This window comes from Camelina sativa, chromosome 5 (genome assembly GCF_030686135.1).
Source record: "Camelina sativa cultivar CO46 ecotype springtype chromosome 5, ASM3068613v1".
Lineage (NCBI taxonomy): Eukaryota > Viridiplantae > Streptophyta > Magnoliopsida > Brassicales > Brassicaceae > Camelina > Camelina sativa.
In genome coordinates, this window is record NC_141884.1 from 8,582,675 (window position 1) to 8,607,352 (window position 24,678).

The 24,678-nt window shown below is 37.5% G+C and overlaps 4 protein-coding genes and 1 pseudogene across 6 annotated transcripts; 3 read left to right on the forward strand and 2 right to left on the reverse strand.

Annotated features, from left to right (window-relative positions):
* The first annotated feature begins 62 nt into the window (after positions 1 to 62).
* On the forward strand, positions 63 to 3,914 carry LOC104786254 (chaperonin CPN60-like 1, mitochondrial). Its single transcript, XM_010511614.2, has 17 exons — positions 63 to 304; positions 553 to 577; positions 675 to 806; positions 944 to 1,103; positions 1,231 to 1,502; positions 1,581 to 1,685; positions 1,765 to 1,851; positions 1,954 to 2,043; positions 2,141 to 2,221; positions 2,320 to 2,388; positions 2,478 to 2,555; positions 2,671 to 2,766; positions 2,843 to 2,942; positions 3,039 to 3,142; positions 3,225 to 3,330; positions 3,431 to 3,509; positions 3,605 to 3,914. The coding sequence occupies exons 1-17, from the start codon at positions 267 to 269 to the stop codon at positions 3,738 to 3,740; spliced, it is 1,758 nt and encodes a 585-aa protein (XP_010509916.1). The 5' UTR covers positions 63 to 266; the 3' UTR covers positions 3,741 to 3,914.
* A 2,098-nt stretch (positions 3,915 to 6,012) lies between these two features.
* On the forward strand, positions 6,013 to 7,596 carry LOC104786255 (F-box/LRR-repeat protein At2g43260-like). 2 transcript variants are annotated; one of them, XM_010511615.3, is made up of 2 exons: positions 6,013 to 6,484; positions 6,560 to 7,596. In XM_010511615.3, the coding sequence occupies exons 1-2, from the start codon at positions 6,094 to 6,096 to the stop codon at positions 7,408 to 7,410; spliced, it is 1,242 nt and encodes a 413-aa protein (XP_010509917.1). In that variant the 5' UTR covers positions 6,013 to 6,093; the 3' UTR covers positions 7,411 to 7,596. The 2 variants fall into 2 exon arrangements, with proteins under 2 accessions (XP_010509917.1, XP_087306264.1); XM_087450138.1 differs by having other exon boundaries at positions 6,050 to 6,480.
* Positions 7,597 to 9,082: 1,486 nt separating this feature from the next.
* Positions 9,083 to 12,175, forward strand: LOC104786256 (uncharacterized). The gene is made up of 13 exons (XM_010511616.3): positions 9,083 to 9,214; positions 9,787 to 10,049; positions 10,130 to 10,206; positions 10,275 to 10,434; positions 10,509 to 10,533; positions 10,605 to 10,694; positions 10,779 to 10,941; positions 11,013 to 11,089; positions 11,169 to 11,235; positions 11,310 to 11,381; positions 11,460 to 11,599; positions 11,698 to 11,771; positions 11,924 to 12,175. Exons 2-13 carry the CDS (start codon positions 9,806 to 9,808, stop codon positions 12,004 to 12,006), a joined length of 1,272 nt encoding a protein of 423 aa, XP_010509918.1. The 5' UTR covers positions 9,083 to 9,214; positions 9,787 to 9,805; the 3' UTR covers positions 12,007 to 12,175.
* On the reverse strand, positions 12,171 to 13,608 carry LOC147943405 (putative F-box protein At2g33200 pseudogene; annotated as a pseudogene). Its single transcript, XR_015598044.1, has one exon. The product of XR_015598044.1 is annotated as a putative F-box protein At2g33200 pseudogene (transcript).
* A 5,573-nt stretch (positions 13,609 to 19,181) lies between these two features.
* Positions 19,182 to 20,016, reverse strand: LOC147943406 (uncharacterized). Its single transcript, XM_087512229.1, has 2 exons — positions 19,507 to 20,016; positions 19,182 to 19,385 (listed from the first exon to the last, which is right to left on the reverse strand). The coding sequence occupies exons 1-2, from the start codon at positions 20,014 to 20,016 to the stop codon at positions 19,182 to 19,184; spliced, it is 714 nt and encodes a 237-aa protein (XP_087368355.1).
* Positions 20,017 to 24,678: the final 4,662 nt, after the last annotated feature.

Below are 24,678 nucleotides of genomic sequence, written 5' to 3' on the forward strand. Positions count from 1 at the left end.
AAAATGATGAACTGGGCTTTATAAGGCCCAGTTTATAAACGGACCGGGTCAAAAATCGAACCGGATCCAAATCGGAGGGGTTAAAACTCAACCAAGCAAATGGCCTTGGAGAAAACGCAAAACCCTAAACCCTACTGCTACTAGAATCTTCGACGATCTACTTCATTTCTCCTCTTCTGCGTGTGGAGGAATTTGTCAATTTAGCTTCTTTTACTTGGATCTGTTCTGAAGCGAAATTGTAATCTTCTCGGTTGAGTCTAATCACCATGTATCGGCTAGTCACCAACGTTGCTTCCAAAGCTAGGTAGATCTACTCGGCTTTTTCTTATGATTTTTGTTTCTGATCGGTTACTCCAAGATCGGATTGGTTAATATGTATATGAGTTGTTTAATTCTGATTTTCTGAATTTTGATCAACATTGTTAAGCACAAATCTGATTGAATTGAATCTTTCTTTTGCCCACGGAGACTATATAGCATCTTTCTTGTATATGTATTCTGAAAGTTGTTTTTTCATCTATTGATGGGTTTTATCTTTCTTTGGTTGAACAGGATTGCCAGCAAGTGTACAAGACAGGTTCGTATTCTTCATTTTGTATTTTGGGGTTATGTTGTTTTTTTAGTCGTTTGTGGGTGGTAATGTATTGATGATGTGCATTATGTGTGGTTGTTAGATTGGAAGCAGGCTCAATTCCACTAGGAATTATGCAGCAAAAGACATAAGGTTTGGTGTTGAAGCTCGGGCTATGATGCTTAAGGGTGTCGAGGATCTTGCTGATGCAGTTAAAGTCACTATGGGACCCAAGGTAATCAATTTATGTCTCAGATAGTTTCTGTTCAGTGGGATTAATATTGTGCGTGAATCTATCAATAGTTTTCTATTTAGTTAGTTATCTCACAGTCTCTGACACAGCAGTCTAAAACCCTTTTCTTATCTTTGAAGGGTCGTAATGTCATCATTGAACAAAGCTGGGGTGCACCGAAGGTGACAAAAGATGGTGTGACTGTTGCCAAGAGCATTGAGTTCAAGGACAGAGTTAAGAACGTTGGTGCCAGTCTTGTCAAACAGGTTGCTAATGCCACGAATGACGTAGCTGGTGATGGTAAGTCTTCCCTTTCATTGTATCTAAACGTTTTTATTCTGATTTTCGTAATTGGGTTGTTAGTCTCCTATCTACCCGTACTAATCGTTGTTATTGCATCTGACAATAAATATGGTATGCTTTACAGGAACAACATGTGCTACAGTCCTTACTCGAGCTATCTTCACGGAAGGTTGTAAATCAGTTGCCGCTGGAATGAATGCGATGGACCTAAGACGTGGTATCAAACTGGCAGTTGATACTGTTGTGACGAACTTGCAGAGTCGAGCACGCATGATTAGCACTTCTGAAGAAATCGCCCAAGTTGGAACAATATCAGCTAACGGAGATAGAGAAATTGGTGAACTGATTGCCAAGGCTATGGAAACTGTCGGCAAAGAGGGAGTGATCACAATTCAAGTGAGTTGAATTTGATCCCTAAATGTTAAAATTATTTTGCTTATTCATTAAGGTGACTTATGTCATGTCTTGTTTCAGGATGGCAAGACATTGTTTAATGAGCTGGAAGTTGTTGAGGGTATGAAGATTGACAGAGGATACATCTCCCCGTACTTCATAACAAACCCGAAAACCCAAAAATGTGTAAGGAATTCCCACCTTGTTCGTTTATCAATTTAAGGAACTTCTCATTTGATTTCTTCTGAATGGATATGGTTTGCAGGAACTAGAAGATCCTCTCATTCTTATCCACGAGAAGAAAATTTCCAATATAAACGCTATGGTGAAAGTCTTAGAACTGGCCCTCAAGGTATAAACAGTTTGGCGATTTCTTGTTTTTCAATATAATGTCAGATAGTCATCGATACTTTGTATCTGAAGATTGAAAATGATCTACTCTGCCCTTTTTCAGAAGCAAAGGCCGCTAGTGATTGTTGCTGAGGATGTGGAGAGTGATGCTCTTGCCACCCTAATTCTGAATAAACTTCGTGCTGGAATCAAGGTTTTTCTATTCAGCCTTTTCTTGAATGCCTTTATCTTGCAACGTCGCATTAAATTTTTAATTTGATTGGATTGATGCCAATGGTATTGCGTTATAGGTCTGTGCTGTGAAGGCCCCTGGTTTTGGAGAGAACCGAAAGGCCAATTTACACGATCTAGCTGCCCTCACTGGAGCCCAGGCATGCCTATTTTTCCTTTTCTGTATTATCTGCCAAGACAAGCACACCGACACTAATTGCATGAGCTATAATGTGTCATTGGTGTTTCCACTTTGTAGGTAATAACAGAGGAGTTAGGTATGAATCTCGACAACATTGACCTCAGTATGTTCGGAAACTGCAAGAAGGTTCGTTTGGTCCAATTACTTCTGCTTCCTCTCTTTCTTCCTTTTACCTTCTGATACATTTATATAACTTGATTTTTATTTGTTACCAGATTACTGTATCCAAAGATGATACTGTTTTTCTCGATGGGGCTGGTGACAAGACAGCAATTGGGGAACGATGTGAGCAGGTTAGTGTCCATTTCGCTTATTATTATGTATTGGTTCAGTTTTATAAACCTTTATCTTCTTTCCAACTGGTAAGAATGTTTAATGTGTTCAAAATTTTTTTAAAAAATCACACAGATTCGATCCATGGTTGAAGCGAGCACGTCTGATTATGACAAGGAGAAGTTGCAAGAAAGGTTGGCTAAGCTTTCGGGTGGTGTTGCTGTACTAAAGGTAATATACACCTCTTGTGAACATCATGCATTATTAGTTTATGACTAACGTCGATATTACTCCCATTGGTTTTTAGATTGGTGGAGCGAGTGAGGCAGAAGTTAGCGAGAAGAAAGATAGAGTAACGGATGCTCTAAATGCCACTAAAGCAGCCGTAGAAGAGGGTATTGTTCCAGGTAAAAAACTATCTAAAATCTCTAAAACAAAGTTTGGTCGAGTTCGTGAAAAAATAAAATTGCATGAGAATTAATATTACTGTGCGTGTATTACAGGTGGTGGTGTTGCTCTTTTGTATGCCTCGAAAGAACTTGAGAAGCTTTCGACAGCTAACTTTGATCAGAAAATTGGTGTTCAAATCATTCAAAACGCTCTCAAGGTGTGTCTCTTATCACATTGTTCATCCTCGCTATCGTAAACAGCTTCTAGAATCTTACACACAAAATCTTTCTTTGATGTAGACACCTGTTTACACAATTGCTTCCAATGCTGGAGTCGAGGGTGCAGTTATCGTAGGCAAGCTTTTGGAGCAAGATAACCCTGACCTCGGTTATGATGCTGCCAAAGGTTACACTCTTGCATGCATTAGAGAATTCACTTTCTCATAGTTCTTGGTCCAACTTGTTATTCCCAATCTGAACTAGCTTCTTTTCGCATTTACTTTCAGGAGAATATGTTGACATGGTAAAGTCTGGTATTATCGATCCTTTGAAAGTGATCAGAACGGCATTGGTTGATGCTGCAAGGTAAAGAAAGATAGAAAAATTGTCTTCAAAAATGTTGTAGTTTATTGCAATGTGTTTTTGCTAATCTTTTTTCGTTGTTTTTTATATTTGGTTAGTGTCTCGTCTTTGTTGACAACAACGGAAGCAGTTGTGACTGAGATTCCAACGAAAGAGGAGGCGTCTCCGGGTATGGGTGGCGGCGGCATGGGTGGCATGGGCGGTATGGGAGGAATGGGAGGAATGGGTTTCTGAGAAGAACTATAAAACCTTAACTAAGCTTTCTTTGTGTAATCTGTTGTGAGATGCTACGATTGTTTCATCACAAGGCACATTCTTTAATCATATGATTGAATTGGTAGAGACTATAGAGAGAGACCTTGAGACTTTTCCATGATTTTAAATCGATTTATAAAATATTTTGAAGAATTCAGATTTTTTTTTCTTGGTTCATGAAGTCTTTTTTTAGTCAACTTTTTTTTAAGAATTCTTCAGATTAGAGAGAGAGAGTTGAGTTAAACTTCAAGGAGATTTCCAATTCTTGCCAACTATCACCAAACCCTTATACTGTAATTACATCTTTATTAACACAATAGTTAGAGAAGTAACAAAAGGGATTAGTCATAGAAATTAGATCCAAAGTGAATTTAATTTAATCTAAAACAAATACAGATATTGAGATAATCAGAAAATATGTGTCTTTTATTTTAGCATTAGGTGTTGGTCCGTGGATTGATGCATAATAAATTTTCTTATATTATCGCAAAAATGATAAAAAAAAAAATATTGTATTGTTTTTCATGTAACAGAATGATAGAAAGTTTTTAATTATTTTTTAGCATAATATCTCAAGTTTTCTAAAAGAAAATAATGTAGAGATTAAAGGACCAAATAAAAACAAAGTGAAGACTTCCATTTTTATCAACATAATCATACTAAACTTAAAATATATATAAAAAATATTAAAGAACAAATTGGTAAGAAATATTATTATGAGTAATGATATATAAATCTAAATGTTTTTCCTGATATGAGTGAATCTATGTTGACCATGTTTTTACATATGTGAGAATTGAGCTTATTGTACAAAAAAAAACTTTAGACAAGAGAATATATGCCAAAACAATTTAGAAAAGTAATTTACAAAGTCAACTCATTTTATCACACATATTACAATATCAACACTATATCTTTCAAGATAATCCAAAACAATTATCTCAGGAATATAAGGCTTTTTTTTCTTGATTCTTGCTAGCATTTGCACTTGACTTTACTTCCATAATCCGCTCATTTCTTCATCTGTAGTCAATGATGTATTCACTGCCATATTGTGAGAAATCTAATTCATCTTTGAAAACTTGCAGTCTTTGGAGAAGGTTTATAATAAGAATGCATACAATATTTGGATTTAGTTATATATATATATATAACAAATCCATTCACTCAATATTTAAAACTAATTATTAAGAATTTTGTTTTTTTTAAAGAAATGTCAAGTGGACCAATTAGGAGAGAGTGTTATAGCTATCAAAACTTGTATTTTACATATGTGAATATAAATATAAAAACTAAAGAAAAAATAAGTATAAATCTAGTAAGGTGTTAGAAATAAAATAAAATGGACAATAATGTTAAATAATTATCATACTTAATAAAAATATTTTTAGAATCAAACTCTTACAATGATGTTTTAATTGATCTTCAAACATATGTCACATGACAATACTGGAAGAGGTTCAGAAAATGACTACTTATAAGATGATTGAAATATTTTACAAGAAATAATTACATTTATTTTTAAAACCATACAACAACAACAAAACTCAAAACAAACAAAATAAAATTTAGAATTTTAGAATTGAGAGATATAGTGGAAGAGGATTTAAGAATGAGAAAATGAGATAATATATTAGAATTGGGAGATATAGCGGAAGAAGATGAAAGAATGTGTATTTATAGGAAAAGAAGTGATGAAAAAATTTACATTATAAAAAATTAAATTATGGGAGTCACAATTCTAATTTATTGTATGTTTGAATAGAATTGAGTGGAGATATGTAGTTAATGCTAATTTATATAATTTCAGTTTTCTATTAAAATCTGAGTTAAATGTATATAATTAATTGTGTTTTACTCTCTCTGTATTACAATAGATGATGTTTTAAGATTTTCACAATGGTTAAGAAAAAGATTTAATGTTTAGCTATAAGTGCATTATTTATTTATAATAACATATTTTTATAATTAGTAGCCAATAGTAATCCATCAAACTTTTTAATTCTCATTTAATGGTTTTTGAAATCTACAATTTCTTAGCATTAATTGATAAAAGTATACAGAAAATTAATCTTTGTGATAAAAGAAAAAATCTTAGAAAATCATCCTTTATTTATGATACAAAAAGAGTATTTGTGGTTTTTTAATAAGAATGCTGAAAATTTGGATTTAGTTTCTTTATAACAAATAAATTCATTCAATATTTAGCAGTAATGCTTAAAATGTTTTGAATTTTTTAAGAAATGCCAAGTGTACCAATAAATAGAATAAATAGAGAGTGATCTTATATTTGAATTTTATAATACTCGGATAAAAAAAAGCTAAACCGACGATGATGTGCCCCCTAGTTCCCGACGATCTAGTGGAAGAAATCTTGCTAGAACTGCCACTGAAATCAATCCTCAGATTCAAGACCTTATCAAAACAATGGAGATCAACACTGGAGTCGAGGAGCTTTGCGGAGAGGCGTATGAATTCGAAGAAAGTTCCAAAGAAGCTGAAAATCATGGCGGCCGGAGACCGAAACCTGTTCGAAGGGGACGAAGAGGTCGAGATGATCTACCTAAACTGCGATGTCGCCTCACGTCCGTCGCTTTCATGTGACGGTCTGCTTTGCATCCCCGTACCTGGCTGGATCAACATTTTGAACCCTTCCACCGGAGAATTCCTTAGATTCCCTTCTGGACCAGATCCACTCATAATCGACAGCTTGAAGCACGTCGGTAAATATCTGTTATTTATCATTTTAATTTGATTGGGGGATAAAATTGAATTTAATTTGGGAAAAAAATTCGCAGATGCAAGGTTTGATGTATTCCCTGGATGTTGGACGATGGGATTTGGTAGGGATAAAGTCAGTGGGAGCTATAAAGTAGTGAGGTTTTTGTTCGATAGTTACCATTACCAACACTGTTACTGCGAGATTCTTGATGTTAACATTGGGGAATGGCGGAAACTGAGTACGCCTCCTCCTTACTATATGGGATATAGTAACAAGTCCGCTTGTGTTGATGGCTCCATCTACTGGTTACAAGTTATCGTTAGTTTCAAGATACTAGCTTTCGATCTTCACACGGAAGAGTTTCGTGATGTCCCAAGACCTGATGAAGTTTACGAAAATTCAGGCTCAGGCCAAGGCCAACTAGTGAACCTTGAAGACCGTCTAGCACTAGCTTTAACCTATACTACGAGATTTCATTGGAATGTTAAGATATGGACCATGGATGCACACGAACTAACATGGAGTGTCACTTACTCCATACGTTTATTCCCTAAAGAGATGTGCTCAATTAATATGATGTTGTGGGACTTGCCATTGTGGTTTTGGACTAGGCCAGTCGCTGTTTCTAAGCGTGGGAATCTTCTCTTCCATGATAATGAGAAGAGGCTATTCAAATATTATCCAGAGACTGACGAGGTGCGTGTCGTCCACAGAGGCATTTGTGTTATTTCTCCCTTTGTTGAGAATTTGCTTCCACTTCCACGAATTTCGGATTCTGTTCCCGAAACCAGGACATATGGATTGCAATATCTAGATCACCCGCCGAGATTCCAGAAGATATCCGATTTTCTAAGACGACTCGAAACCCCAAATGTTTTGCTTACCACCGCTGCTTTGGCTCTTGTGGCTCTTGTTTTATTTTCTTAGACATGGGATTTTATTAGTATTTAGATCACTTGCCCGAGCGAGGTGTTAGATAGTAGTATTTTTATTATGGTACTATTTTTCACTCTTGTCTATAAAATATTTAAGTGAATATGTTTTGCTTGGAGTAATGTAATCGAAAACAAGGTTAAGGATAATTAAGGTAAAGTGTGATAGAGCCTTTGTGAATCTTTAGTCACCCCAATTGCATAAACATTATCTTATCTAAGAAGTTTGGTGAATCTTTATTTTAATTTTGGGCAAATACAAACTTGATTAATTAAAACGAGGGTCTTACACAACTCAAGTAAGGAGGAATTTGACAGAGCCACAGGGGCTGCCTTACATAAAAGCAATAGAGATAGAAAGCAAAGGAGTTAAATAACAGAGCGATGTCATGGAGGATCCCTTAAAGCTCTGTAGTATCTTTCTTAGCGTTGATGAGTGACACCAGGATTTGAGAATCCGAGAGTACCGTGAGAGAGGCAATATATATCCGGTTACTTGCAAGAAAATCTACAAGAGTTTTTCCTTTGAAAGCAGTAGATAAAAAAAAAAAAGCTTTAATTATGGATCAAGTGAGTAGTAGATTGATTAATGCTTTAATTATGTTACCCGAAAAAAGGCAAATCTACTTAACACGGTCCAAAAATCGCGTAGTGAATAAAAAGTCAAGATTATTAACCAAACTCTTTTTGTCTTCACGTCTTTTGTCCATACCATTCCCATAATCTGCCCTATTTATAGCATGCCATTAAACCATAATCAAGGAAACGTAATTGTTAATTTAATAAATTTCGGATTGAACAGAGTGATTTGGCTAATTAATTGGTCAAACTATCCATGTCCAATGATTTGATTTTAATGTCTTGGTTGATCACACTACACACTTGCAAAACTTCTAGATAAACCACACAAGTAATCATAGATTTACTGTACGTAAGAACAGTATAAATCCACTAAACTAGATGACAAAATCAAATGAAACATTAAGAATGTTCTTAAACTTGTAGACTTGTAGTTCGAGTCACTAGTCAAATTGTTTTGGGATAAATAAAGAATGAAGAAGAGTTTGGAGGTTGATGATGAATTAGCTTAACGAGAAAACTAAATCTTTGTGTAGGCAAGAAAATTTAATGTCTCGTGTTGTTGATTAACACACTTCCAAAACTTGTAGTTAAACCACAAGTAATCATGGATTTTACTTTAAGAAAGTTCCACGTTATTTGTTCGTTTTATTAATCCACCAAAAAGAAAAACACGACGTGGCTGTCCATTGTAACCATTTCCTCGTGCTCGGGGAATTGTTCTTCTTATTTAATTGTTTAAATTGACAAACATTCAAAGTTCTCAATTAGCAAGTTTCATGTGATGTGACTAAAATCATTACACATAAAACCCAACACTCTTTGACCAAAAAAAAAAAAAAAACCCAACACTCAAGCGGAGATGAATTTCTTTTGAAATATTCCATTCAAAATTTTCTTTACTACATTTTTGGAGATAAAAATAATAAAATAGGTCAAAAAAGAAAATGAAGATAGGAGAGGTCATCAAATCGTACGGCTAGAAACAGAAGTGCACATGTCAGTACAATGGAATCGTTACATGCAATCACACCAAAGCATGTCTATTTTATTTTAAAATCTTGAGTTTTTCGAACCGCTGCTTCTTTATACTCTCTGCGTGATTATCGTGTGTCAGAGAACACTCAACTCACACTTCATCTCCCTAATCTTCTTCTCAGTCTCTAGCTTCTGTGTCTAATTTTACATAAGCAAAATTCCAACCAGAGACAAAAAAAAAGGTCAGATTTTTAAACCGGAAATTTAAATTATTTTTCTTTAATTACTGATATAATGGGTCTGATTCTCTGTTTTGGAGTTCATATTTTTGATATGTAAAATTGTATGTTTATTTTCTTGCCTTTAGATTCTAGAGATTTTATTAATCACTAGGCGGAATTGTGTTGCGTTAGAAGAGACATCATTGGCGTATATTTCTGAATAAAAATGTCTCTTTTTTGTTTTTTTTTTTGAGGATGATAATAATGTTATTGACTACACTTTACAAAATCGCTAAACATGAGCAACATTGCCTAAATGGGATAAAAAAAAGTCAAAAAAAAAAAATATCATGAAAGTTCAACGCTTTCAAATTGTCTTTATCTATTAGTCCTGTTTTTAAGGTAAATTTAGCTCTGTTTTGAACATGAAAACTTTCTTAATTCAATGTTTAAATACATTTGATTAGAGATAAGAATTGATTATTAGATAAGAGAGCTTTAGTTCTTACTTCTTAGAATTCTGTATAGTGCAAAGTAGCATTCAATTATTCTCTACATTTTTTTCAGTATTTTTCTTGTTTTTCGATTTTCAGTCTCTTGTAGGTTTTGACAATGAATGGAACAGCGGAAGCTGGTGCTACACGGACGACGTCATTGCAGGTCAGTCCTGATGATTTAGAGGCTGCTCATCTAGATGAACTCATAAGCGAAATAGAGCAGAGGAGTCTTTATTGCTACCAAGAGAAAAACAAGTCCTTGAGAGCTCGTTATATCTACGGAACCATCTTCTTGATTATAAACCTATGCGCTTGGTTCATCCGTGACTACGCACAAAAGGCTCTAGCCTTGCTTCCACGTAAAAGTCATAAAACTTTTTGAGATATATCTTAAATGTTGAATTTAAAGATAGTTATGAGTTGAAATCATCAAATGCAGATGTCAGTAGTTGCGGACCTGAAGGAAGTGATTGTTTCCATACGCTTGGAGTACTCCGCGTGAGCTTAGGATGTTTCGTATCCTGCAAAAATATGAAATATTTGACCTTGTTATGTGTAGGTTTTATGTATCCTTAACAATTAAGATGTTTTACCTTGTTATGTTCCTCTCAACATGGAACACAACGAAACTCCACGAATTTCAAAACAGTTGGCACTCGAATTACTGGAGCTTCAAGTTTCTCTTGCTGGTTTTAGCCATGGTAGCTTCTTTCTTCATACCTCAGCTTTACATCCAAATCTACGGTATGTTTCTGTCTAACTGTAGCTCCCATTTGATCTGATCGGTTTGGATCATGACAATGATGTTTTCTTTACAGGGGAAATCGCGCGTGTTGGTGCAGGGTAAAATCATCTTTCAAAGCTGCTCTCTAGAGATAAACACATGATTCTCATATCATTTTCTATGGTTGCAGGATATTTCTTGGTCTTCAACTTGTAAGTGTTATTGAATTCATCACTTGGTGGAATAACTATTGGATGCCTCATGACCAAAGAAAGCAAAGGTAAGCAAGTATCAGAGTCATTACAAAAGCGTTTTCTCTATGTGGATAAATATCAACTGCTAGTTAATACTGTTTTTTCTGCAGCTGCTCTTTTGGATTGGTCATGTCAACAGTATTCTACATCGGTTCTGTTTGCGGGATCGCAGTGATGTACTACTTTTATGCTGCTTGTGTCCTCAATATGTTTTTCATCTCATGCACTGTTGTTATTCTAACCGTTATGATGGTTATCTCCATGCATTCCAAGGTACATTTCCTAAGTTTTGCTTGATGATATTGATAACACAATGCTTCGAATGCTGATGCTTTGAATTAAAGGTTAAGAATAGAGGACTTTTGTCTTCCGGGATCATGGCTTCCTACATTGTCTTCCTATGTTGGTCTGCGATTAGAAGGTAAAGAGAAAAAAACAAAATCTGACTTTTGTTTGGTTAGTTCTTCAAAGTATTTACTAAAGTACATGTTCTGTATCAGTGAACCTTTACATATAAAATGCAATGCGCATACCCAAAACGGTCATACTGATTGGGTTACAGTACTGGTAAGAGCTCAAAGCCTCTTCTTGAGTTCTTTCTTACTTCGAAATTTAATCTAACTTCTTTTGCCTTTGTTCAGAGTTTCCTTATAGCTATAGGCGCCATCGTGATGGCAACATTTTCAACTGGGATCGATTCAGAATCCTTCAGGGTAAGTTTACATTCTCAATCTCAGCTTTAAAAAATCAATGTTTTTCTGCAAGAGACATTTAAATCTTGATTACAACAGTTCGAGTTCCGCAAAGAAGAAGCTAAAGAAGAAGAAGATATACCATACAGCTATGGGTTCTTCCACCTTGTGTTCTCCTTAGGAGCAATGTACTTTGCTATGTTGTTTATCAGCTGGAACCTTTCACATTCATCTCGAGAGTAAGGAAAAATTCCCATCTGCATATAATCCCATCTGAAACAGCAAAACTCAGAATCATGACTGTGAAATTTTTGTATTATTTATGTAACACACACAGATGGAGCATTGATGTTGGGTGGACAAGCACATGGGTGAAGATAGTGAACGAGTGGTTCGCTGCAGGGATTTACCGTAAGTTAGAATGTAAAACTAAATGGTTTCAGCTCTTGATCTACCAGATGCTCTATTATGAGAGATTAAGTTACAAAATCCTTATACCAATTCGGTAAAGTGAATGCCATATTTGTTTACTGACTTTGGGTTTTTATGGGTTTTATATACAGTGTGGAAGTTGATTTCTCCTATTGTGAGACAGCCTAGAGTTCATGAACAACCTCAACCATTAGCAGCAGAAGTGGACAGATAGATAGATGAAGTGAAAATGATCTGATCACATTATTTGAAGTTAATACAGAATCATTGAGGTCATTAATTCTTTAGAAACTTGTTCTTATCAAGTTCATTCATTAAACATAATCCAATGTACATCCTATGATGAAGTCAGAGGAAAAGAAAAGATTTCTTGAGTTCTTCAACTAGATTTGATTTATTGATTCTTGAAACTGTACTTAATCGCAAATGTGGATGTATGTAAACAGAACAGAACATGAATGAGTAAGGGGGAAGAAAATACTAGAAAATAGAAATCCGAGGTTAATCATATTTTCTTATCAGATCCTGGAACAAATCAGCGAACGTTGGACAAAGCAAAAAGCGAACCGAGACCAGCTTATTTTGGTCTTAGCAAGATCATAAACACCGGTACTACTTTGAAAGGTTGGATTAGACACAGGCGGCCAAACATCAGCAGAAACGAAATAGATAGAATTGTTGCTGTTGATGAACCCATTACCAAAAGCCAACAACATCTCATCTAAAGAATATACTCTTTCCCATTCGGTTCCTTCAACGTCCTTTAAGCATATCCAGGAAAAAACCACCGCGGAATCTCCGAGTAAGCATCACCTATTTGTTCAGACCATGTGACTGTACTTGTCGCAAGATGGAACACACCGCAATGTTTTTGATCTAGCCAAAGATCATCTCCAACGAAAAAGATGGAACCACCATCATCGACAGATGTTCTTACAGTGACTCCATGACCAAAAATCAACATCTCATCTCCAAGAGAGTCTACTCTTTCCCATTTCCCACTCTCAAAATCCATCTTAAAGATTTGAAACACATACTTTTCTTTGCACACTTTAGAGCTCTGAATGACCATAACCTCTCCCTTGTTCGTGACCAGTAATCTCCTTTTCCAAATGCTTTCTGTTCGTGCCATCTCGAAGGTGAACCGATGATTAAGATACGGGTTTTCGAGGGACTCTCTCGGGAAATCTCCAGAGAAATCAAGAATCTTGATGTAGTTATCAAGAGTAAACACATAAAGCTTGTTATCCTTAAACGCCACATCTTTACACTTTGTGCCTTGAAGATTCTTTCGCCATGCTTCATCGCCTTTCTTGAACATGAACAAGAAGTTTCGTTTGCAAGCCCAAGCGACTACATAATCCCTTGTTCTCTCGTTAATCCACACAACAGCTAATCCTGATACCATGTCCCCACGATCGAAGTAGTACTCCCACTCCTCTAAGTAGTCATCATCTTGTTCAATCCCAAAAAACGATAACTCTAGAGGCGGGAGGTGAATCTTGTCCCGAGTAAACACGTTCAAAAGATTGAAATTTAGACGAAGATCTGCCACCAGGAGCCAGTTGCTGGAGACAGCGATACAGTAGGTTTTGGTTGTGGAATAGTCTGACAAGTCGAGTTCGGGATGTTCGAATTCTCGGATCTTGTCGTCATCTTCGGGATCGTACAACAAACTAGAGTTCTTTCTCAATAGAATTCGCCATGGATACAGAGTTCGCTTACATGTTGCGGACACGACGTACCAGTTTAAGCAAACGGTCCTTGTTCGATGAAAATCCTTATTGTTTAAGATTTTGACACTACAAGAAAACATGGATTTGCCGACTGCAAGTTGCGACTAAAAACACAGTCGCTAAATTTAGCGACTGAATTGCGATTGTTTTGCTACTGAATGACTATTAAAATAAAACAGTCGCCTAGTAGACGCTAATTGGAGACTGATGCATAATGTCGCAGTGTAGTCGCCAATTTGCGACTAATTTGGAGACCAGTTTGACAGTCGCTAAAAATTGCGACTAAAGAGCTACTATTTAGCGACTGCTTTAATTAATTTGGGTCTTAACAAAATTTGGGCCGTAACAAAACACGAAAACTCATTTCTTATTCGTTTTCTTCCCCGAACAAACCCTAATCTAACATTTCTTTTTTCAATTGTTTCTTCTTCTTCGATACGAAACGGCAAAACCTAAAAACCCTAGATCTAAATTCCTCTCACTCGACGAAACCGTAAACCCTTGATGGCTGGAGGAAAGAAAAGAGGAGGAGGAAGAAGAAACCCCTCGAATCGAACCTCTGGAACCTCACAAACGGCAAATCGAAGACCCGCTACTCTTCCCAGCCAATATGACTTCACGCCAGCGAACCAGGGAGATCCAGACACTGATTCTCAGGGAATTCCTATCCCAATCCTCCAGCCTCCAGCGAGACCTACACCTTCTTACTGAGACTATCCACCTCCGACGAATATGATCCAGAACTCGAGGAGCTTTTCTGGAACATCCCCTGCCAGCGAAGCTCCAATCAGGCATCTTTTTCCTCAACCTCTCGCATCCGCGACGAATCCACCAGAATTCTCGAGTCAACTTCGAGAGTCTCCTCAACCGTCAGTCACGAATCATCATCGACAGTCTCCTCAACCGTCAGTCACAAATCATCATCGACAGTCTCCTCAAGTCTCGAATCTACCTCGACAGTCTCCTCTACCTCGACAGTCTCCTCACGTCTCAAATCATTGACCACCCTCTTCTCAACCTGGTCAACCTCGAGCAGCTTCTCAATCGCATCACAGTTCTCAAGCGCAAAACTCACATGAGGAAGAAGCTGATTCTGAGGACGACGGTGTAAGGCAATCAAATCTCCCAGCTGATGTACTCGCTTCTTTGCATGACATGCTTGTCCAACCAGGCCGTGAGTTGTATACCACTATCCTCTCTCCCTCATTAGAGCCTGGAACCACTTGGTAAGATTAGGATTTTTAGTTGATTAGATTAATTAGAATTTTACTTGGATTGATTAGAATTTTTAGGTTTGTTTGTGTTTGGAGGTTTATTTTAGATTGATTAGAATTTTTAAAATTTTTAGATTGATTAGAATTTGTACTTTTGATTTGTTTATGTTTGAAGGTTTCGATTAGAATTTTACTTTTGATTTGTTTGTGTGTTTGTGTTTGAAGGTTTGGTAAAGACAAGTCATCAATTACCCGGAAGATTACAAAAGTGTTATGAAAGTAGAGTTTAGGGATAAAGCTCTTGTGTTTCTTATTGATAATTCCCAAGGATTACATGCATATATATAGTAGAATACAATGACTAGGGTTAAACCGACTTAAAGATTAAGGGCCGAGTAAGGCTTCGGCTAATGGGCCGAAGCTGTATGGACTGAGTATGGCCGATGGACCGAGACTCCATGGCTAGTATATGGGCCGGTCTAGTGAGTCCACTAAGTGTTTCACAACACTCCCCCTTGGACGAACGACCGTGCCAATGTTGGATGGGATCGCTGCAATGTGCTTAGGGGATGCTGCCTCATTAAAACCTTACCAGGAAAACCCATTGGGACAAAACCTTGGTGAAGGAAAAAGAGTACAGCACACATTGCTCCCCCTGTTCCAAACATCACTCCAAGTCCTTAAGTCTCCGCACTCCAATCTGGTGCGAGAGCTTCTTGAACGTTGTTGTCGGTAACGATTTGGTGAAGAGATCGGCTGAATTCTCACTTGACTGAACTTGCACAATAAGAACTTCTCCGGCCTTTTGTAGATCATGTGTATGGAAGAACTTTGGTAATATGTGCTTCGTCCGATCTCCCTTGATGTAACCTTCTTTGAGCTGTGCGATGCATGCTGTGTTATCTTCATAGATCACGGTTGCTTCTTTGCTGTCCTCCAATCCACTGTCCGTCCGTATATGCTGAGTCATGGACCGCAACCAAACACACTCACGGCTGGCCTCGTGCATTGCTAGTATCTCTGCGTGATTTGATGATGTTGCTACAAGTGTTTGCTTCATAGAACGCCAAGAGATTGCCGTACCACCGTGTGTAAACACATAGCCTGTTTGTGATTTCCCATTGTGTGGATCGGATAGATAACCTGCATCAGCAAAACCAACTAAACCATCTTTGTTATAGTTAGTGTAATATAGACCATAGTCTGTCGTACCTTGTAGGTATCGCAGAACGTGTTTTATACCATTCCAGTGCCTTATGGTCGGACAAGAACTATATCTTGCTAGGAGGTTCACGGCAAAACTTATGTCTGGCCTAGTGTGGCTAGCCAAGAACATCAACGCTCCTATAGCACTGAGGTAAGGCACTTCAGGTCCGAGAAACTCTTCATCGGCCTTTCTAGGAGCAAATGGATCTTTATCCACTTGTGTACTTCTCACAACCATGGGGCTAGTCAATGGGTGAGCCAGCTCCATATTAAACCTCTTGAGTACCTTTTCTGTATATGCCTTTTGATGCACAAGGATACCATTGTTTCTGTACTCAAGCTGCAATCCCAAACAGAATTTTGTCTTACCTAGGTCTTTCATCTCAAACTCCTTCTTGAGATATTCTACAGTTTGGGCGATTTCCCCAGAGGTTCCAAGGATGTTTAAATCATCCACATAGACTGCTATTATCACAAATCCTTTGTTTGCAAACTTCTTAATAAATATACATGGACTGATGGGGTCATTCCTATAGCCTTTCTTTGCCAAGAATTCGCTAAGTCTATTATACCACATTCGACCACTCTGTTTCAGTCCATAAAGCGATTTGTCTAGCCTTATGCAGTACTGTTCTCGAGAACCACTCTTTTCTTTGAGTTCTATTCCCTCTGGTAATCTCATATAGATTTCATTATCCAGTGGACCATATAAGTATGCAGTTACAACATCCATTAACCGCAAATCCAGTTTTTCTCTTACAGCCAGACTTATTAGATATCTAAAAGTCGTTGCATCCATCACAGGGGAGTATGTCTCCTCATAATCTATTCCTGGTCTTTGAGAGGATCCTTGTGCTACAAGCCGTGCTTTGTATCTCACGATTTCATTCTTCTCATTTCTCTTCCTTACAAAGACCCACTTATGTCCAACTGGTTTAATTTCATGTGTTATCCGTGTGATCGGACCAAACACCTTTCTCTTCTTTAAAGAGTTTAGCTCCACATCAATAGCTTCTTTCCATTTAAGCCAATCTTTGCTTTGAGTGCACTCTAATATAGATGTGGGCTCTAGATCCTCATTTAGTTCAAGTGCTACCTTGTATGCGAAAATATCATCGACGTCGATATCCTTACGGTTCCAAGTAATTCCAGACATGATATAATTGATCGATATCTCATCGTTATCAATATTCTCAGGACCTAGAGGTTCAGCGTCCTGAACCCCATCCGGTTCCTTATCATGTGCCGCGGCCATGTCTGTACTCTCGGTAATTCCCTGAACCTCGGTCTGTTTTGCACCTTTAGTCTTTCGAGGATTTTTATCTTTGGAACCTAATGGTCTACCTTGTTTCAAACGGGTTTTAGACTCTGTAGCAACTTGAGTATTGTGTTCCTTCTGAACATCAATTCGTACTGGTGCATTGCAAGCTGGTATGTACGATTTTGTCACTCTCTTTGGGTCAGCAAAGGAATCTGGCAATTGATTAGCTAGCTGCTGTAAATGTATAATCTTTTGAACCTCTGCATCACATGCTAGAGTTCGAGGATCTTGCCAATTTAAGGATGTTTGATTCCATGTTAATTCCTTGACCAGCTTGCTATTCTCACCACCCATTACAGGGAATTTGGACTCAATAAATTGACAGTCCGCGTATCTGGCCTTGAACAGGTCTCCTGTCAGTGGCTCGAGATACTTTATGATGGTGGGAGACTCATATCCAACATATATTCCCATCCTCCTCTGAGGTCCCATTTTAGTTCTCTGTGGTGGAGCAATCGGTACATAAACGGCACAACCGAATGTCTTGAGATGGGATATGTCTGGCTCATGACCCGTTAATAGTTGGGATGGTGAATACTTATGTTCACTAGATGGCCTGATGCGTATGAGCTCTGCTGCATGCAATACTGCATGTCCCCAAGCCGACACAGGGAGCTTCGACCTCATTAGCAATGGGCGAGCTATCATTTGTATTCGTTTAATGAAGGACTCAGCCAGTCCGTTTTGTGTATGGACATGTGCCACAGGATGTTCCACACTCACCCCCATGGACATACAATAATCATTAAACGCTTGGGATGTGAATTCACCAGCATTATCTAGACGTATAGTCTTAAGTGGAAAGTCTGGAAAGTGTGCTCTTAGCCTTATAATCTGAGCCAACATCTTTGCAAAGGCGAGATTTCTTGTGGATAACAAGCAAACATGCGACCATCTGGTTGATGCATCTATCATCACCATAAAGTATCTAAACGACCCACTAGATGGGTGTATTGGTCCGCATATATCTCCCTGAATCCTTTCCAGAAAGTTTAAAGTCTCTCTTGTGACTTTTACTGGTGAAGGCCTTATAACAAGTTTCCCTTGTGCGCATGCTACACACTTGAGATGTTTAGGGATAACTTTCCTTTCACTTAGGTTGTGCCCATTCGAACTCTTAATTAGTTTACGCGTCATGTTCGAACCCGGATGGCCTAGCCGGTCATGCCATAGAGTGAACTCTTCATTAAACATTCTATGCTTTGCCAAGTTAGCCTCTATCATATTTATCTTAGCATGGTATAAACCAGAGGCTAGAGCAGGTATAGTCTCTAGGACTTTCTTTTGTCCATTCACATTTTCTGTAATGTATAGGAACTCTCTAGTTCCTTCACCCTTGGTTTCCACATGATAACCATTTAATCTTATATCTTTAAAGCTCAACAAATTTCTCTTGGAGCTGGGTGAATATAAGGCATCACTTAATTCAATGTGTGTTCCCTTAGGCAACAACACGTGAGCCTGGCCGTAGCCCTCTATAAGGTTTGCTATACCCGCAATTGTACTAACATTGGCACTTTTCATGGTGAGGTTTATAAAATATCTTTTATCTCTTAAAATAGTGTGGTTGGAACCACTGTCCACCACTAGTTCACTCATATCCTCAGCCATTTCTATAAAACAACATTTGTGTTTTAACTCAATAAGGCAAATAATTTATAAAATAAAATAAATCCTTGAATTTAAACCAAATAAATTATCCAATACATAGAAATCAATCAAAGCATAAATTAAACCAAATTAAAACCGAAAATTCATTCATCCTCTTTGAAGAGGTCAGAAGTCTCAAGGAGGTCATCATTCTCATGATCGAAGTCTCCTTCATCATCGAGATGCACCAAGTTAGCTTCTGGGTTTTTCTTCAAACTTTCTTGATATGCATCAATAAGATGTTTGGGAGTTCTGCAGTTTCTCATCCAGTGGTTTGCCATACCATATCGGTGACAACCCGATTTTGACTTAGCTTGTGGCTTGGAGACACCACAGCCTCTACCACCGCGTCCGCGGCCTGCCTGGCCTCCTCGACCACCACGTCCTCTCCCACCACGGTCACGGCCGTAGTGTCTTTCTCTGTGGACGTAGTTGGTCTCTTTGGGCTCTTTGGGCTCCTTAGGCTCTGCAGGGTTTTTCTTTCCCAAATCCACTTTGTGTGCTTCTGGTAATGGGGCTGTACCAGGAGGTCTCATAGCACTATTCATCAGCAACAGCTCATTGTTCTGCTCAGCTAGCAGTAACACCTCATTTAGTGCCCCATACTCGGTATACTTTGTTTGCCGGTATTGTTGCTGAAGAACCATGTTATTAGGGCTAAAGGTAGACAAAGTCTTATCAATTAGCTCCTTCTCCGTAACCACCGTACCACACAGCCTAAGGACTGAGACAATCCTAAAAAGCTCAGAATTATATTCGTCCAGGGTTTTGAAATCCTGGATCCTTAGGTGTTTCCACTCATACTCGGCCTTTGGAAGGAGCACCGTCTTCTGGTGCCCATATCGCCGTTTAAGCGTTGTCCAAAGGTCGAGAGGGTCCTCAATAAATAGGTACTGGTTCTTGAGACTCTCAGCAATGTGGTGATGCATATGCTGGATACACTTGTTCTTATTCTTGTCCGAGGTCTTGTTACCCTCTTCGACACACTCGAACAAGTCTTTTGACTTCAAGTTGATCTTGGTGTTCATTGCCCATAGCAAGTAATTGTCACCAGAAGCATTCAAGACTGGATAGTCTAAGCTCTTAAGGCTTGCCATCTGCATAAAACAGAAACAGACATCCGAATATTAGCATGCGATATTTGAGATCGAACCATGCACTCAATCAATAGGACATGCGATATTTGAGATCGAACCATGCCTTAGGCCATGCGATATTTTAGATCGAACCATGCCTTTCCATATTTGGTTTTAGGTTTAAATTCATGCATGCAAGACAACAAAAGCAAATAGACTAATGCATGCAACAATCTTAAATAGGATTTCCTTTTTCTTAAGTTTCCTTTTTACTCTAGGATTTAATATTTTAACAACTTAGGATAATTGCTAAATTAGTCTAGAAACTTATCTCTAATATATTTTAATTCCGAAATCAAGTTTAACAATTATGGAAATTTAACAAAATTATTCCTCTTAATCGGATTCAATCCTAGAATAATGCTAGTTCGAAAATCATGCAGCCGATTCAATCATCTTAAACAATTTCGATTTCTATATGCATGATCAATCCAAGTTTCAATTCTCCTAGAACAGTTAGATCAAATCCTATCTTATGATCCTAACAACATCAATTCTAGGTTCTTATGCAACATAACAATTCAAGCAATCTTAGACTATTCAAATAACCAATTCGGATTTCAAAGCTTGATGTATATGGTGCAATTCTCAATCAATCTAACAACCCTAACAATCTGATTTTAAGTTTTAAGATTTAGGGAAATTTAAAGTTTGTTAGATTGTAACTTGGATGTTTTAATGGTCCGATAGTTTTAGGTTCAAATTCGGTCATAAGGTTTTGAGAGAGTTTGATATTGTTTACCTTAACACCTTAGGATTCTGACCGGATATGATCTGGGAGCTAAAGACCTCAGATATCACGAACCACGAACCTCGAACAGCTTCCCACGAACTCGAACTCCTTCCCGCAAACTCGAACTGCTTCCCGCGAACTACTCCTTGCGCGCGAACTCACCCCCGAACCAAGTAACCGTGTAAACCTCGATAGGGTTTTATGAAAAATTGATCTCGAGCTAAGGATGCTCGAGTATCAACAGAAAGAACTTCGAGATCAAGAGAGAATCTCGAAGGAGGTGAAGAACAAGAGGCGGTTTAGGGTTTGGAAGGAGAAGAAGAATCGGCGGCTGCCTATTAGGGTTTTAGGGTTAGAGACTCGTGCTGATAACGTGTTATGAAAGTAGAGTTTAGGGATAAAGCTCTTGTGTTTCTTATTGATAATTCCCAAGGATTACATGCATATATATATAGTAGAATACAATGTCTAGGGTTAAACCGACTTAAGGATTAAGGGCCGAGTAAGGCTTCGGCTAATGGGCCGAAGCTGTATGGACTGAGTATGGCCGATGGACCGAGACTCCATGGCTAGTATATGGGCCGGTCTAGTGAGTCCACTAAGTGTTTCACAACAAAAAGTGTTTACAAACAAGTTTGATGGTCCACAGTTGGGGTTGTGTTCCTATTGCAAGAAGAGAAAACTACTTCTTGGAATTTGCGGTAAACTTCTACTCTTTTCAATTTGATTTCTGTATTTATAGTTTTTTTTTTTGGTTTTTTTTATCACTAACACTAGTCTTCTTTTGTAGAAAACACACACCTGGGATCCCTCACTAACCGGTGTGGTTCAACAAAATTTCTATACCATTTGTCAAAACTGTATGAAAGACATGGTTTCCAAGGCAGCAGCTCAGCGAGATGAAGCAAAACCGAGTTGGATTGAGAAAACTCTTTGGAAAGAAATGTGTGACTATTGGAACACAAAAGAAGCCATGGCAAAGAGTGAAACCACTTCAACAGCTCGAATGTCTGACCGTAATGGTCTTGGCCCTCACAAGCATGTATCAGGGCCGAAGTCTTATTTACAAATCGAACAAGAGATGGTGAGTTATCCTTTTCATTGTTTAATAAGTTACATCAGATGGTTTATTATCTAACCTTTTCATTATCTAACTTTTCAGGAAGTGGAATTGGGAAGACCGCCAACTATTCCTGAAGTTTTCATTAGGACTCATACCAAAAAAGAGGGACTTTTGTGGATAAGAAGGCGCAAGCAGTTCATGAGGCATATAAGCAAAAAAGGGAAGCTAAGTTGGCTGCTCTGGACAATGACGACCAAGCTGATGGTACATCACGTCGATCGGAGCTATCTCACGAGGAGGATGATGAGCTCTTTCTTCAGGTAATGTTGCTTCTTTCTAATATGCATCATTACGTAAGTTTTTCACTGGTAAGTAATGATGTTAACTTTTTCTCTATTTTGTTATGCAGTCTACTTTCATAAACGATAGAGGAATATACTTTGGGGTTGGAAGCCTAGGGAGTTACATCAACGGGAAGCGGAAGTTCCCTGGAAGCTCTTCTGCTTTCACAAGCCTGCAACAGCAGCTTGAAGAAGCAAACCGCAAAATAGAGAAACAAGCAGCTCTACAAGCAGAGCGTGACGCAGAGGCTTCACGGGTTGCAGCTGAGGCTTTACGGGTTGCATCTGAGCAACAAGCAGAGATCTCACGCTTGGTGAGCTTCCTCAAGACTAACCCAAACTATGTCGCCTTCCTCGAGTCTCAAACCAATGACCCAAACCTTTTTGATGTTCAAAGTTAGGTTCCTTCACTATCCCTCCTTCCTTTATGATTATGAAAACTTTTGTAATATATGTGACTTGTACTCTTGTTATGTTTGGATGTTTTCTACAACTACAATGATGGATGTAAAATTAAACTTATGTGTTTGTTTAATTTCATGTTTGTTATGATTTAGTTATAGTTTTCATAATCAGTTTTGGTATTACAAAATCAAATAATTCGTTTTTACCAGAATATTTTTAAAAACATGATAATTAAACAGTCGTAAAACAGTCACCGAAACGTACACAAAACAATAACCAAAACAGTCGCAAATGAGTAACCAGATCAGTCGCTAAAGCGTTGCAAATTCAGTCACAACTTTAGCGACTGTCTGGCGAGGGAAGAACGACCACAATTATCAGTCGCCAATTAGTAGCTCCGTGTCGACTGTTTGGCGACTGATTATTTTAGCGATGCACTGTTTAGCGACTACGTATTTCAGTCGCCAATCAGTCGTAACTAAGTAGTTTGCGACTGTTTAGTGACTGTTTTTATAGTCGGAAAATCCATGTTTTCTTGTAGTGTGAAGATCGATCGCAAGAGATCCGGACAAAGATTTGACCAATCATGATTTTCAGACATTGTCGTGTCGTCCCACGTAAAAGAAAAAGAATTCATATGAATGTAAAATAATTTAGGGTTTAGTTTGGAGATACGAGAGAACTATTAGAGGATAAACATAACAAATTCTATGTTATTAAATCATAGATTTTAAAGAATCCTAAGAAATTTAACGTTATTAAACTAGTGATTTTAAATTTGATTTTAAAAAACTTAATATTTTAGAGGGGTATTGAACTTGGTATTTTAAAAGATTTTAGAGCATTCTTAAATCCTATGTTATTCATTTGATGATTTTATAAAATCTTTTAAAATTCTATGCTATTCAACTTGAATTTATGTAAGTTATTTAAACTACTCTACAATCACTGGTTATTCAATCAATGATTTATAAAACTTATTTGAAATCTACTGTTATTCAACATTCACAATTTTTTTAAAAACTGATATTTTGCATGATTCTATGAGACTTCTTTTGTTTTTTAGTTGAAATCACACCTTCTAAGGTAGTTTTTTAAAGGATTTTCAGTTTTTTAAAGGCTTCCTCTCTCGTTTCACTCTCGGCAATTGAAATATCTACAGGTTTCCTCTTCTTCCCTCCTTCATCCTCTCCTTTCTCTATCTTTCTCTCTCAGTTATATCTGATTTCAAATTTTCACATCTCTAAATTCCCAGATCATCATGACATCGCCACTCTTCATGACAACTTTGAGTATGATTCAAAATCCCCCTTCTGCTTTTATATTAATTTTTAATCATCAAAAAAAAAAAAAAAAAAAAAAAAATTTTAATCATCACTCTCTCTCTTTAATTGCTAATGTTCTTTGATTACTTATATTAACTTTTAATGATCACTCTCTCTCTTTTGCAAATCATCACTTCTGCTGTTCACGATTTCGAGATATATTTAGGAACTCATGTCGTGTCGAGGGAACTGTGGAGAGTGAGCTGCTGTTAACGCTTTTTCCTCTTTTGGAGTGTGTAGGCTCTACCATTCTCAGATGCTTTGAAGCTTCTTCGCTACATGAAAGACTGGAGTCTAATTCCCGAAAATGTATTAATATACTCATGTTGTGTTCTAGGTTCTAGAGGAAAAGTGTTGTTGAGTTGTATATGATTTTAATTTATGAATCTCCCACCTTGGTTTTTGTCTAACCTTTGCTTGTTAGGTTCTTATAGACTTTGTTTTGTCATCTTCTTCTTGTGCTTCTTCTCACTATCTCTTTTCTCTTTTTGTTGCAGGTTAATCTCAACACTAACCTCGGTTAATTTCATTTGCTCCAATCACTTTCACCCCGGCCCTCTCTCACTTAAGGTTTCTCTTTCTTCTATCATGATTGGTTGTTCTGTTTTTGTTTGCTTTTACATGATATCGTCATGTTACAAAAGAAAAAAAAGAAGGAATAGCTTCATGTTCCTGGTGATGTTGCAGGCACTTAGAGCATGTGTATCGGTGTATTCTTCAACCGTCCCCTAATTTTTTTTTAAAAAAAAAAATTAA